Genomic DNA, 16,527 nt, shown 5'->3' on the forward strand with positions numbered 1-16,527 from the left:
GGGCAATGCAGCCATCCTTCAGAGCACTCCTTCTCTGGTGTTGTAGGCTCAGCAACAACACTTACCTTTTATTTGCTGTTGACAATGCACAGAATTGCATGATCCAGAGTTGGCTTCTGTGTCTGGGGCTGGATCTTCCTCATCAATGTTAATCTCTTCAGTGATAATTTCTGGGCCCAGTTTTGCCATATAAAGCATGCTAATTCTTTTCAAGGTCTTGTTTTCTTTGTTCAGCTGAAAGTTCAGAAGTGCAAACAGTAAGAAGCTAGTTAGTCTATCTTTATGCTGCTGTGCAAGGAGAAAAACAGCTTTTTTCACCCTTATTTGAAAGTGCTAGCAAACAAAGAGCAAGACAAAGTGACATTATCTTAAATGTTCCATTCAACATTAAAATGGTCTAAAGATGGGAAACTTCCCCTCTTCCTCCTCTGAAAAGGTTTGAATTCAACATGATACTTCAACTATGCCCTTCTTGCATCAGGGACGACATATTCCTCTCTGGTACTTTTGACTATTAAGTACCCTGTGTAGATTTAAATCAAATCAACTATCAAGTTTATTTAATGCTGTGCTGCCTTTTTGATAGCTGCTTCAGCTCCAAACCCTTCAGCGTGTACCAGTATCAACAAGAGCCCTGACTGAATGACCTGAACAAAGGGACTGTGCTCCTGAAAGCTTGTCTGATTTTGCCAGCTGTATCAATTGCTCACAGAAAAACAGTTATTTTGCTTATGAACTACAACTAATACACACCACAATTACACTTCCAATGTGGACAAAATTACTGTAAAATTATTTCAGATTATTTTCTGTTCTCAGGAGTTACCACCGTAAAGTCAAGATATGTAAAATGAAAACTATACCACACACCAATTCCTTCTGTGTCAGACCACAAGCCAGAAACCACTCCAGGGTGGATGCTGAAACACATGCCTGGTTGGTGGTTGATACAGAAGAGGTTTTACAATGCCACTCCATCTGGACCAAAGTGCCAGGAAAATCTGAACAATGGGGATTGCTGCAAACGTTCACTCTCTAAATTTCTTTTGCTACTCTGCATCTAGACATCCCACATCTCAGCAGGCTCAGCATAATCTCAGGAGTGGCGAGGTGGATGTTGGGGTGTCTGCCCACCCACCAGCCAAGCATTATCTGCATTCAGCTCTGAGAATGAGGTTCAATTTTCCACTAATGACATACAACACATCCAGGTCAACGTGTACTTCAGAAGTCCAACTTTTGCATTGAAATAAAACACGTACTGAACAGTTAGGCTTACCCTGAACTCTTGCCTGAGCAATCATCTTTGATTCTTTCCTCAGCCCCCTAACTACAGGAGGTTCACTCAAGAACTTCACCTCATTCCCAAAGAACAAAACCGAGCAAGTGGGCAGGGTGGTGTGGGGAACCTCACACGGTTTATGGCAACAAACAAATCCACTTTGGTGAAGCATCCCTAGGGGATAAAGCTAGTCTTGGAACTGCCCCTGGACCTCCATTACAGCAAAAGTGCAGAGAAGAAGAAAAGTTACATAAATACATTCATTTTCTTACTTAGATGCTGATTGTCTATCTTACGAATTCTAATATAGTGTCATTATGCAAACAATTAAGTAAATACCTCCAGAAAGTACATTGCTAATGCATCTAAATTAAAGTGATTTCTTGCTGGTGTGATTTTTACCATATCTAAAGATGTACTTTGGGCAGGGGATGGGGAGTGGGGGGAGGGAGAAGGCAGTCAGCATTGCTAATGAAATTTGGTTCAAAATTGCTGTAATCCATTTTCTGATGAAGTGGCTCAGATGCATTTTACACAACCAAAAATATATAACACAGAGATAAAAACATTCTTTAATAATAATGCACTTCTGATGAGATGGAATATAGAAAATTACACACTTGCTAAATTCATCAGACTAGACGCAATCAACAGAGCAGCGGAGGTCACCTTTCCCCTGCCCTTGCTTTGCTTTCATAAACAATCACCTGAAATGTAATGCAGTGGTTGACTTTTTCCATTTGATTTAGACACTGAAATGCTCATTATTGTTTTATATCTCACACAGGACAGTTCTAAAACTTGTTTTCCATTTAACCTAAATGCATATAAAAACTAGATATCAACAAGATGGTCCATGACTTACTGCTTCAAAATAGAAACTAAATTTAAATGGGTGTTTTTCCCCCCCCAAGGGCAAGAACTGTATTTTGCATCTCCCATATGGCTTACAGTTTTTGCCACTTCAAAACAACTTCACAGATCTACAAGATTATGCAAAAACATACATGGGACATGCACACAATATCAAGTTTTAACAACAAAAAAAAGGAAATCAGATGAAATGGAATCACCATAGTTCTCACCTTAGAAGCCAAAGCCTCAGCACTTTCACGGCACGTCTTCTCAATTTCAAGATGATTCTGAATACAGTTTACTTCCTCAATAACCATGTGAGAAACTAGGAGGAGAATTTAAACATTAGTCAGTGTTTTCCTGCATTTGACACATGCATCCCATGATCAGAAATACTACATCTTTTTCTGTTAACCTTCTATGTAAAAAATTCAAACACTGTGAAGTACGTACTTAGAACATCTGCACAGTTAGAAATTGCTTTGAACACTTCGTATTTGGATGATTGCTTTAAGCAACTCTCTGAAACCATGCCTGCAACCTTAAGAGAGAGAACTGGAGAACTGAAGAAAAACTTAAGGAAAGAGAAGGCCAGCAGAAGCCTCCCTGACCATCTTCATTTCTATCATTAACAATTGAAAAATTGTAGTCCTAAACTGGGAAGTCCTAAGCTGTAGTTCTAAGTGGAGTCGTATCATTAGGATTGTTCCTTAAGATTGCCATAGCAATTTCTCCTGAACATTTGGCATGGATACAACTTTAAAAATACTGATGTTCTGATCTTTAGAAACAGCAAGATTAACCCAGTTGTTACAAAGATATTATTCTCACCTTCCAGTCCTCAGGTTTAAACAGTCAGTACTTTAAACATCACCACAGTTGCTGAACACAAGGTAGAAGAAAAGCTGCAGGATGGACACACAGCACAGACCTAGGGCTTACTAGGAAATAGAGAAAGGAGTGACCAAAGCCTCTATACTTGTGATGCCTCATACAGCATGTGCTCCAAAAAAAATAATGAAATGACTAGCTCAGCCCTGCTCCTTCCCCTCTTTCTGCCCTATCAGCTTTGAAGCTGGCTGTAGTAGCTGGGGTACACCCTGATGGATGCAATACTGATGGAAATTCAACACCACTCACACTGTATGACTTTTGACAAATTCAGATGACAACCCAAGTTCCATATTATTGGAGAGTTGTAGTGTCTCAATTGCTTATCTAAGGTCTCTTTGCACTTGAGTGTGCACTGAAGTGAGCATTGTGGTCTCACACCCTGCCTTCACCATCCTACAGGACTGGGACATCCTCCAGGATTAGGACACCACCACAGACACATTCAGCCCTCAGTGAGAGCAGGCCAAGAGCCAGCTGTCTGACTGCATCAGAAACACGAAGCTGTGCTCCCACACTAACTGCCCAGCTGGGAGAGCAAGAGAGAACCACAGTGGATACACATCACTGTCAACGATGTATAATAAACTTGACCATGAAGTTATAGAACAAAGCTTATTTAGTAATGTAGGAGAACGATGCAAGTTAGAGGAACTTTAAGTGCATTTTTGCTTGCAATTCTCCTCAACTTTCAGCAAGATGTAGGTGTTTAACTAGCGTTGAAAGCCTTCTAAGTGCAAAGCTTCAAGTTGTACAGGGGTTCTGAGGAAAAGCAGGAAACCAAATTTCCCATTTCGTAGGATAGCTGAACTCTAATTCTGCCAGGCACTTCACGGCAGGTTCCTTTCAGCCCAGTGTCAGAAGTTCAGTGAGCAGAAAGGACCATTCGCAGCTTACCACCTTGGAGCAGGAACAAGGCTGGCAGAGCACAGTGGGAATAAGGAGGACTTTCTCTAGTGTTTTCTTCCATTTTCATGGAGATAAGGTCTAAAAACTAACAATACCACTGGATAGTACGTACCTTCTGCCATCTTCTAAGACTTTTGCCTAAAAACTGAACAGAGATGCTTAAGCCCCCTGATACCCAGCAATCACCTTAATGACTACAAAACGGGCATTTCAACTAGAAAAATGTAGGCTGTTGAGAAGGCTTATTTATGCAGCATTATTGATACTTAGCCAACATTAACTAACATTATAGTTGATGACACAGGAAGCCAGCAATACATGGGAGTTTGCTGTCCAATCGGTACCTGCATGCAAGAAGTAAGCTCTATAATATAGAAGCAGTTTTCATGGTGTTCCTTAAATTGTCTGATCCAAAGGCCTGGGGCTCAAAAACCAGAGCTTCTCTCAAGTGCTGCCTGCTAACTCCCCTTTAGAGCAGGAAAAATAGTATAGCAGGGAGAACTGGTCCACAAAGCATATTTGCAAAGTCTTCTAAGAGCAGAACCACCCCACCTTTCTTCTTTTCATTTTCTTGTCTTTTCATTTTTTTCTGGCTTTAGAGAAGTTACATGCTCCAAGCATGCCATACATGATGCTATATTTAATCTGGAAGAGGAGAAGCTTCAGGTAACACGTACACATCCTTATAGGTTGTCTTTTCATTCCAACTAGCTCTATGAATTTGGAGCAATGAAATGCTTCAGTCAGGATGAGGGACCACCGTAGACACAGCGCTGCTCCCATTTCACAGACGGGGATCGAATGCCCTCAAGCAAAGCCAGCTAAAGTTGGGAAACAAGGATCGGGCTCGCATGGTAGAACTAGAGATTACTCTTGGTTCATTTAAGCTTAATTAACCTGCAATTATGATTAACTCAGGGGAAAAAATTCTTTCAAAATTAAATACAAAAATATATTATTTCCTAAGTCTGTCCAAAGTTCTTATTATGTCAATATTAAAATTCATAAAGCAGCACTAAGTGGCCTGAAACATCTCTAACCTTGACAGTTTTTTTCAGGGGTAATAATAATCCGCAGCAAATGCAGGCCAACCAAAAACCACTTAACTAATTAGTAGTTGCAGTCACCGAGAAAACATGAATCAACACTGTTATTACAAGTGGCACATTTGAGTGGCATCTAATTATGACTTGATGAGCACGATACTTGCATTATCAACATTACTACTGCATCCCATCAGGGACTAAAAGCCGCTGATGGCATTGACTGCGAGAAACTCCCACTCAATGGTACTGCAGCACCCAACAATCTCCTTGGCAGGGGCACCCTCACTAAATGACATGTTAAGCGTAATTACTGGTAGACATTGTAAATAAACAGGATTGGAAGTGAAAATTGTACCAAGTGCATAAGACACAATCTGACACATTGGAAGTGGCAGCCTTAATTGAGAGTTTCTTTGACTGCTCAAGATCATTTCAACTGCATTTCTCGGAGGACAGTGATTATAACTGTGGAGACAGACGGCATAATGGTATCAGCACTGCTGACAGAGCAGTGAATTAAATTGTATCTGCTGTTGTGTGAAAGCCTTGATGAGAGGTACAGATCCTTAGTGGTCTTATCATTATAACACAATGGTCATGTTGTCATCAACCTTGCTGGCTCCAATTGAAAAGAAATGATTGTGTGTTGAAGCTTTCCCCCCCACCACCACCTTCTATCTCTTGTGTTCAATAGAACCAATTTTCAGAGAGCTATGAAATCACGCAATAGGGCCTAAAATGCAGCTGCTTGGCATACAAACGGGGCCCCATTAAACTGGAATCACACACAATATGTGTTTATGCCAGGAGAACAAATAGAAGCTGAGTACAGGCCAAGTTTATTCACAGACACAAAGCCGATGTAGCTCTTCATCAATATAATTGCCTTTTATATTGTCGTTCAAATAATGGGCTCTATTATTGCCTTAAAATCCTAATATTCCTGGCATTTTATCACTATGTTTACAAGGTATGTCCTTTAAAAGTGTGAAAGGAAGATAAAAGAAACCTATAAAATTTTACAACATCAAATATTACTTCAAATTTTAAGTCTTAACTACTTGACATTTTCTGCCACACTCTGGTATTCCTTGTATCATAACAAAAACAAAACAGGCTGCAATTTTTTCCAGAGGAATTAGACTTCTTAGAGAACATTCTTGCCTCACAGAATAGTTATCTAAGATCATTTAAGGCAGTAGACGATTCCTGTTGATCTTACACTATTTTCCATAATTGTATCATATGAACAATTATAAAATAGAAGTGAGCAAATTCCTCTATTAACGCACACAAAAGTGTAGACCATGTGATTTCCTTATCCTGCATTAACTTCATCCACATTTCTAATGCTTCATCGTGCAGTTCACCGTACTGGCAGAAACCAGACATAACAGACCACAATCCTATTGTAATTGTCTCTTCTAAGGAGCTATTCCACTAGAATACTTCCACTCCCATTAGATGTGCTTTGTTGCTTCCAGACACCGTACAGTTTCAATAGAACCATTACCATAAAAGTGTAAAACCGAATATTGACATTCTCACAGCCCAGACAAGACAGAACTTGCCCGAAAAGTTATCAATGGACATCAGTGCAGCCTAAAAGCCTTTAATGCTATGTCTATGCTTAAAGCAATTTTTTTCTGTCTTCATGATAAAAAATATTATTATCAGCACCAGCAGTAGTTTTAGCAGTAGGGTCAAATCCTCCTCAATCCAGGCATATATTATTCCCAATGCCACTTGCAGAACCCTGGTGAGATAGGTACCTTTTGTACCACCGTGTTTTCACCGCTCTGCACCTTACAAATGGCTACCTGGGTCAACCTGTAAGTGCTGTGACACCAGTCAGTCTGATGATGATCAAAGTCTTGCTGGATTAACTGCTTCAAATGAGGCTTTGAAAGAGAAACAGCAAGTGGACCTAGCTCCCGGCATTCTTAACACTGCTTTACAGTTTGCAGATCCATATTCATAAGTCTATAGAAACACACTTCCACTAACATATCAACTTACTTTTCTGGAACTCCTCCAGTTTTTTGACAGCCTCATCTCGTTCTTGTTTGATTTTGTCACACTAGGAAAAGAGAAAACCGAAGTGAAACACTGATCCCAGTTATTTAATTAGCAGTCAGCCACAACATGTGAAAATCAACAAAGATCAGCTGCTGAACAATGATGTACTATCAAATGCATCATTTCTTTTTCCTTTCAGTCATATAGGATTGGTGGGAACTCTAAATAAAAAACTTGCTACTCAGAGTATTTCTCAACAAAAATGACAAGTTATACTTGATTTTAGGCTCCAATTCCAAGCTACTCTGGAAATATTTTAGAAACGCCACATTTATGCCAGACTGGTATAAACAGTCATCCATGTACCACACAACAGGAAAAGCAACATTTTGCATGCCATGAATATGCTTTAAGCCTAGTTTCTTTAACACAAATAGATTTAGACAATGCTATACATTTCCATATCTACCATATACAAAAAAATACCCCAGACCAATAACAGGGACATCCCTCTCAGTTTCAGAACACTGTGAGCAAAGAGTAACCCTTGAAAAGGGAAGGACACTTTTTCATACCTTGATAATTTCTCAGTTTTATTAATTTTCAGGTTAATGCTAACACTACATAGGGTTGCAGCCACTGATCTTATGACAAAAAGGTTTCTTCAAGGAACAAAACAGACATTAAATAGACTTTTCTAATAAAACCCCACTTATAAGCAAATGAAAGATTCCAGAGAAGTGAGTAAACTTCACAAGAGCCACAGTCAGTGATTAACCGCAGTGTGAAAGCCCCATGACCCAAGGGGAAGTATGACTGGCACATAACGTGTTTCACGCTCATGGTGCAGCGGGCATTCTTCCTCACACGTGGCTGTGCATGTTCAAGATCATAAATTAACTTCTGGAAGAGATCTGTGTGGCTGAGCTCCTTACAGCACTACTCCTGCAATTACGAGGATTCAAATCACTGGAACAGACTTGGGAAAAAGAAGAAAGCTGAAATGATTTTGCTCGATTTTCACTTTTTCCACATGAAGACCCACTTTGAGCTGGCTGGGAAAGGAGCCTGCTGTTAAGTAACAAGAAGGGAGACAGCGTGATTCAATGGCAGCCAAATCCAAGAGAGCCCTTCTATCAGCCCCCAGGAACTTTGGATAAGGCCCAAAGAAGGATCGGGGGGAAGATGCCAGTGGTGTCACCACGGGAATAACCTCCACACCAGCACTGGAAGCTGCTGCTGATGGCTGTCTGGGAGCAGCAGCAGCTGCCCTCGACAAGCAAGCTCTCCTCTCGTGGCACTGGGGTGATGAGACGAGGGACGGCGGCTGAGCAGGAGGGAAGGGCTGTGAAACAAGGAAGAGGTGCAGAAGGAGCAAGCTGTGCTGCGCGAGGACTCGCTGTTTCATCTGATGCTGTGGGATGTTAATAAAGAAGCAGTTAAGGTTGTCTTGCGTAGGAAAAGTGGGGAAGGGAAATCGTGCACGAATCTTGCTTCTTGCTACCCTCCCTCTCAGCTTCCTCAGCAGAAATGTGTCTTACCTTACCGGTGGAAGCACGGTCTAGGAACAGAAGGCAGTAAAAGCCCCAGAAAGAAAGTGTTTCTGACTGTTCCTGCAGAGCACAGCTGCACTGCAAAGGGGGAGCAGTGTGAGCCACTGCTGCTGCCTCTTCACATTTACAACAGAGACACTGTACCGCTCTGGCATACTTCACCCACGGACTTCTCTGTGCCCTGTAAGCTTACAGCCCGCTGCACATCAAGTGAGAAAGCGCTTTTAATGCTCAGGCAGGAAAAGAATAATAGCATTTTAAGGATTTAATCTGTTGCCTGTGGAAATCAGCGAGATACTTCCCTACTGACGGAAACCCCGATGGACAGGATGCCGTACGCTCCCTATCCCAGTAGCAGAAGAAACTCCTTTTGAAATCCTCCAGTAATGTGCTGTAAGGTGTAACAGCCTTCCCTGCTCAGAGAAAGGGGAAGTTAAATGACCTATTCCACTTCACCTTGAGTGCTATTTGCAGGGAGCTCCATTTGGACCACGACACGGCGACTGTTCTGCGGATAGCTACACGTTTCTCTGCACAATCAGGGTCTGCAGGTTTGGGGCTCTGCAGAGCAATTCCTGCTCCCAGTTGCAGCTTTCTGAATATTTTCCTTTTGCTGCTACCGTGCTTCGGAATGAAAGGGCAGGAAGAAAAAGAGAATGGGAGATTGTTGCCCTTGCTGAAATGATCAATGGCAAGCACTTTGCCTTTTGTTTTGCAATCAGACCTGTGCAAGCAGGGCCACTACGCAGTCCTGCAAAAACAAAAATTTGTTCACCTCCAATTTAGCTAAAAATTAGGAAAAGTTGAAATCATCTTTAACTACCTGTACTGTTTAAAACTTGAAAGTTATGCAAACTGTTCAGATAAAATAATTAAGATTCATAATAATGAACATTATCTCCCCTTAAAATAATTTGATCTTCCCTTTAAAACATGAAGTATTTACTGATACCAAATTTAAGTATGCTAGCTGCTCTCAACAAAGCACAGGAGCTGTAAAAATTCACAGCCACCTCATGTCAAAAAAGCAGTTTGAGGCACATACGACAGAGCTGTTAATTAACCAGCAGATAACTCATCCTAAATGTTAGAAGAGCGGTGTTATACTCCTGTAAAATACACTGTTCACTTTTCACATTCAAGTGCATGAATTGTTGGAGAGAAACAGTTTTCAAGCATTTATCTCCTTGTCAGTAGGAACTGATAGCTCCAAACTCAAGAGTACCCTCAAATGGAAAAAAACAGTAGACTACTCCCAGACTGTCAGTCATTTGTTGTGGTTGTAATCTGTTGAGAGTTTTGGCTTCTCTGCAGAGCAAAATAAGCTTTCATATCATTTTACTTCCAACCTTTTTAATCTAATATTTATAGCGTCATTATCCCAATAAAAACCAAGGGTAAGAGACAACAGACATTTCTGAACTAGCTGCAGGAGTCAATGTTAATTTCTTGGTAATGAAAAGTCATCACATCTGTACTTTCAGAAACAAGTAACGGTTCAGTTTCCAAAATTCATTTTGCAACTAATTCCTTATGATACTTCACCTTTAAAGAAACAATTTCGGGAGCTTTGCCAGCCCAGCTCCATTAGAGATTTTTGCCTTTAGGCACACAATATGAGGCAATGCTTTCAGCTCTAATGCAGAGAACCGACTGACATGCTGACTACTTAGAAACAAATCATCTACACGTCAAGTAGGGGTGTTCACACCAAATACTGCCTGTACAGCGAGGCAATGGCAGTAAATGGACTCGGCGTGTACTCGGAGCAAGCACAATACCAAGAGAGCTCCATGCCAGCACGGGATCCTGATATCACACGATGATGTCGGGTAGTCAGTGAATGCAGCCACACAATGAATGACTGCAATGCAACTGGAAGGCTGCGGGTACAAGGTCTGCACACCCTCTCCCACCCACCTAGTGACCCTCTGCCACTGATTTCAAGGAGACAATTAGTGGGTTTCTTGTCTATTCTCATCTAACAGCCTTCTATTTTGCCAGCTACTTTGTACATAAGGTCCTACTGACTTCAGAAAAGGGCCTTCAAAGGGCAAAAACAAGGAGGAGACTGTTCAGCCCAGATATTAAAATGCAAGAAGTTCACATGGTAGCCATATCGTCAATTAAGCCATTGCTAAGCAACACAAGATACATTCTGTCCCTTTTACACAAATTGTAAAATTTATGCAGATTTAATGCTTGCTCTAAAATTATGAGTTTGGCACAGCGTGCAGAAGTATCCTATGACATTTGCTATGTTTCTTGAAAGAATGAGCATGTCATCAAGGCAGAATCCATTCTCTGTTCCCATTTGGTGACAAAACATATAATCCACTCTGTATGTGTGCTTTAACAGAGCAAACACCATGAATGATCTATCAGAGATACAGTACTACACCTACTGTTTGGGAAAGCTGTCTTGCTTTTTTTTTTTCTCCTACTGGCAGAATGACAAAACACTGTCAAAACCAGTGTTCAGAGTCATTTCTGTCTGATTAGCAAGTAGTCAAATATTTATTCATGATCTGACTCTGAACACGTCAGAACTGCATATTAACTACACGTGTGTGCAACTGAGCACAGTTACCTATTTATTTCTTTTTGTGAACTATTACACTTGCTTAGTAGGTTGCTTCAGTTCAAAGGGTGACCTAAGAGAAGTAATCTGCCGGTGTCATTTTTACTCCATTTTTTTTTAAGTACTTAAAAATACTAATAAAAAAATGTCCAGGCCAATTTTGTCAAAGACCCCACCAGAGTTCTCCAAATCAGCAATTTAAAAAAAGGGAATGAGGAAGAGACACTGTGTGGATCAAGATCTGATTTTTTGCTCCTGAATTTTCAATGTTAGTAGCATCCTCCTAAGTGGTAGCGTTTTAAGCAAAGTAGCATATGTAAAAATCAATTTACTTTCCAATTTTGAAAAAAAAAAAAATAAAATAAAATAAAAATAAAAAGCACAGAGTTTCAAAAATTTTCAAAAATTAAAATTACATGGGATTTTAAGTTAGCTGCCTACAAGGCGCTTAGTTCCTTGTTTCTATTATAAAGTAGGATCATTGTTCCATTCATTAAAGTGACATAGCTCAGCTTACAGAGCCATACAGGTATCTTGGTGAGTTAGAAAAAATTCCACTGAGTGTGTCAAAAGCATATACACACAGACTGTTACCTAACTCCGTGGTACTTTCCACTAACCACCTGCAAATCTTTTTATAAAATTATCTTACCTTCCTCCTATCAATGCAATTGTGTCCATAATGGATACAGAGGGAGTTTACACTCATACTGACAATGGCAGAAATTGTACTGGAATTTACTCACAACTTATAAGATCCACAGACAGAGGTAGCCTGTGCTATAATTCCTCCAGATCAGGTTTAATCCTACAAAGCATAAACTAAGATATAAAGTTACAGAGGTGTTAATGAGCTTTCAGGATTACCCAGCCCTCCGATAGTTTCTGCCAGTATTAGCACTGAGAGTAAACATAACCATGAACTCTGTATCAGTAGATTCTTTTCATGCAGAAGAAATGCACTCAGGGCCTCCCACTTAACCACTTGAGTCCAAGCACTTAAACCATTAAGCAGAGCTGCTTACATAAGCTCACCAACCTGCAGGATGGAGGTTCTCACTCCCCCCATCTTCCAGTCGGGCAAATGAGTTCAGCACGTGCTCGGTGCTGGAGGATGCCCAACTGTTGTGCAAGTATTTTGAAAAACGTCATACCAGGTTTTCAAAGAAACCCACAGGAGTGACTACAGGGGAGCAGTTATCACAAGGAAATCTTGGGAAAAAGAGGAGCGAGGAAGAAGTAAAAGCAGGATGTAAGTAGTAAGCTCAGAACATTTCATCTTTATTTCGGCAGCAACATTTTTCATTTCAATTGCCTCTGAAAAAAAAAATTGTAAATAAAAATGAAGTTTAAAGAAACCTTCCTCAACAACCCCTGCCCTTTCCCCAATATAAAGAAAGCTTTGTTGAAGAAACACCGGTGCTAAGAGGAGTAAGTTTCAGGGCAAAGCTGGAGAGCTCCTTCTCCATACAGAAAACAGTCAAACTGTGGAACTCCTCACACGGGATGGAAGTCAAGCCACCAACGCAGGCTCGAGGGGAAACTGTATAAACTCAAGAGAGAGAGCACTGCTGAGGGCAGAACACACAGAGAACACGGACAGCTCAACAAGTCCCTGTGCTACAAATGATTTGGAGGCCGGGAGAGCACTCTGGGGAGGTCTTTTACATGATCTTACAGCCCTTACAGATGGGCTCCTGGTCTGCCTCGGTTTTATCCTCCTTTTCTCCTGAGCACTAGGAAGTTAACTGCCACAGTTTTCCAGGTAGTGAACATAGAGGACAAGTTTCCTGGGATATCTGAGGGTCTGGTACTGGACAGCAGAATGGGAATGCAGCGACAAGCACAGCAGAAGGGACAAGAAAGTCAGTAGGTAAGAGGGAGTGAAGCAGAATATGCTGAGCTTGGTGGATGTAGGCATAATGATTGCTGAAATGTGAAGATAAGCTTCAAGTTTTCTTTAATAATGAGAAAGTAGTTATAGGACAAGGTTACAGCCTTGAATTGCAACATCTAGAAAAAGCAAGCTAAAACTGACCCCTTCAGAAATGACTTGACGAAAAAACAAAGCTAAACCTACATGTCCTGGCACCTAATACAGATTTGAAAATTAGCATACAGCTTCCATCTTCAGCTCACTGATACTGGAGGAAGGGGAGATTTCTGTTTACAGCACAGAGGAGCAGTGCTGCCGCTGCCCTCCTCACTACCTAGAACTAATAAGGGACTTTCACTGGCCACAGTTTCTTTTGGCAGGTTATCTGCTAAAACCCTTTTGCACATTGACAGTGGTTTACACAGCACAATGCTGCCATCAAGCCTCTCTCCACGTTCTCTCTTCTTGTTGGTTCCCTCACAGAAAAGAAGTGTCTTCAATGATCAAGAGTCCTGGGTGAGAAGTGACCTTGCCGAATGTGCTTAATTTCCCTACTAGGAAAGCAGCTTATCAGAATTGCAATAGACAACCCAGAAAGTGGACATTATTTTTGTACTACAGGACCTCCACACATTAAAAAATAAAGCCTGCAGTAACATATGAAGTTCAGCCCACACATTCAAAGTCTCTTTTCAAGTTAGCCAGGCGTACATATTTCACAAAAGGATATGTGATACACTGCAAAGCTGTTTGATGCTGCAGTACCGCTGTGCAGACTGAGATAAGACAAATTCCTCTCCTATTAAAAGGCATTTTGTGGAGAGAGAGGACTGAGTACCTCCAGCAATCATACTCCTACATTCTGAATTTTTAGAGGGGCTGAGCAAGGGCAGGGGTTGTTCTCTTCTGTTTTCAGCAAGTTCCAGTGTGCAAATCAAGTTGTTATGAAACAATGTATTGATATAAGGGAAACAAGTTGTCCCAAGAATATCTAAACGCTTGAGTTGTTTCATGCTGACACTGTAACCACACACAAACCAGCTACAGCAGCAGTGATTTACATATACACAGTTACAGTAACTTTTCTGGAGTAGAACATCTAGAACAGCTGCTGGGAGTTACTTACATTATTGCCTAAAACAAGACGTACTGATGAGTGATGCTGTTGGAAATAACCAGCTGAGCTCACAGAAGCAGACGACAACCTCTCTTTGTCAATACAGTGTTCTGATATGTAGTATTTAAGTATTAAAGAAATAATCCTGAGATACAAACCTCCTCTTTCGTTTTCTTATTTTCTGCTCTAAGCTCTTCATATTCGCCAATAGCTATAAAAGAAAAATAAAGAAAAGGTTAACATTGCAGTCTCTCTTTTACTCAGATTAGCTATTTCATTCATTTTAAAGCTCTTCTGGCTATCTGCACACACTTCTTAAATAACATAGGTCATAAACTTCATTAACAGCCTATGGATGAACAGGATATCCTTTTAGAATTGAAGTAATTGGAAAGTGTCTGAAAAAGATGGTGGCTCCCAAAACAATCAATTTTTGATCAATGGAGAGTTAAACAATCTTATTGATTGAGTTCAGAAATTACAAGGTGAATGCACTGCCTTGCAGACACCAGTTTAAACCCGCACTGGCTCAGGTTACAGATCAATGCTAGAAAGCATGCTTGGTGCAGCGCTGTTATGCATACATACACCTGTGTGCCTCCAGAGTAGCTGGGCACCTTATACATTTTTCTTTTACACCCCACAACGGAGACATGAGAAGACTGCATGATTTACCCAAGACCACACAAGAACTCAGCTGCAGGGATCAGCAGGGAAGGGATCAGCCTCCAGGATGCTGGAGGTCCGTTGTTTCAAACCAGTAAATAGCACACAGAGACAGTTATCAGCTACCAATTAAGCTTCCAGTTTAAAAAGGGCACACAAAAATATACAGTGAACCGCTCATTCTACTACCTTCATGCCTTATTTATGTATGCCTGCTATATACCTTCATTGCCACAGGTTCCTGATCCTATCGTTCCTTCAGCGTGTCCCATATGGACCATTTGGCCTTCAAGGCCACAGAGATTTTATTGTTACTATAAAGAAGCCAAGCACCCTTCAAATTTTTTCTTGTATATACATGAAAGCTACACTACTACACCAGTGTTATTTTAAGCCATCTTAATTATAAATGGATAAAGGGTTGGAATAGATAGCTTCCAGCTGATAGAGATGTTAGATATTGAGAGATGTTTCTCTTAAACCTCACACCTCACCTTACATCTGAAGGCACAAACATGCAGAGTCTGGTGGATTAGCCATGTGAAAACCTGCTGATCCCTTTTAGCTTTAAATATCCAGACTTTGAAACAAGCAACTCTTAGAAATAAAGTTCTACTTTGTACTACCGTTCTCCTCTATCACCAGTGTTGAAATAAACTAATGTTTATTTCCCATTAATTAATTTCCTGTTGAAATAAACTAATTCCTGTTGAAATAAACTAATTCAACTCACTTCTGAAAGCTATGACCAAGACACTGCTGCTCTGCTTGTCTTAACCACGTCTATTACTCTCATCACCAATGCAGAAATATTTATTTTTTTTAAATAATAATAAAAGTGCCCTCCTTTTCTCCAAGGTCACTACATTTTAGAGATGCAGGAGTGAGGTACAAGGAATCTGGAATTCAGAGGCTCCTTGTCTAGGATGGTGCAAGAAAGGGCACACAAAGTGAACCAAGATCTATTTCTCGCATAAAAGTCATGCCTCTCAATCACCATCCCCCTGCTAAGCCATTTCTGTGGTCCTCTTAGGAAAAGGAAGGCAGAGATTTCCAGCACCTGGCACCGAGAGGCAAGGCAAGGATGACAGCTGTATCCCCAGATACAGCCTCTTGGAACTGGAAAGCTGTCAGTGCTTGCTTGCCTTTCCTAAGGCAAACTGCTACTTGCCACGCACCGCGTTGCGAACGACTGAAAAATGCAAACACAGCCCTGTCCCACCCTTGACAGCCCTCCCCACGCGCTCCACAACCCAACAGCTCTGAAGCCATAAGCCCTTCAGGCACGAGAACAAGTCACCGCAAAGCACCCCACGAGATGAGCTTACACAACGCCCTGGCACCCCAGGTAACAGGCACGACCGAGGAAGCCCTTCCCTCTCCTACTGTAGATTGTAACGCACGGTGCATTTGCCATGGCATAAAAACACAAAATCGTCTTGCTTCATGCCAAGCTCAAGCTGCAGCCTTCTCCAGTGTCTTTTTACCAATGGCAACCCCTAACCGTCATTAATAATGATATTTCCTTCAATACAGCTAGCAAGCAGGAAGGCTCCAGTACCTTATTTAACATCTTTCTTCATGGAAAGCAACTTCTGGATGATGCTTCCATACAGATCCCACCTTTTGGATTTTCAGCATCGGTTTGTTAAACACTAGTGAAGAAACTGCTCTTTTTACCAGGCCTGGAAACTGAAATAATAATTTAAACATGACCACACGTTTTCTGCTG

At 41.0% G+C, this 16,527-nt stretch overlaps 1 protein-coding gene across 2 annotated transcripts in view; it reads right to left on the reverse strand.

The window, feature by feature from the left end:
• Positions 1–16,527, reverse strand: part of SHTN1 (shootin 1) — a 59,370-nt gene that overhangs the window by 36,868 nt on the left and 5,975 nt on the right. The window contains exons 2-5 of one of the 2 annotated variants that reach the window (XM_084525615.1): positions 14,288–14,340; positions 7,003–7,063; positions 2,368–2,462; positions 66–234 (exon numbers count right to left, since the gene is read on the reverse strand). In XM_084525615.1, coding sequence (XP_084381741.1) covers positions 66–234; positions 2,368–2,462; positions 7,003–7,063; positions 14,288–14,340 — 378 coding nt within the window. Of the gene's footprint in view, positions 1–65; positions 235–2,367; positions 2,463–7,002; positions 7,064–8,543; positions 8,565–14,287; positions 14,341–16,527 lie in introns of those variants that run through there. The other variant, XM_084525616.1, reaches the window with a different exon arrangement.

The sequence above is a fragment of the Aythya ferina genome (assembly GCF_964211825.1).
Source record: "Aythya ferina genome assembly, chromosome: 7".
Classification (NCBI taxonomy): domain Eukaryota; kingdom Metazoa; phylum Chordata; class Aves; order Anseriformes; family Anatidae; genus Aythya; species Aythya ferina.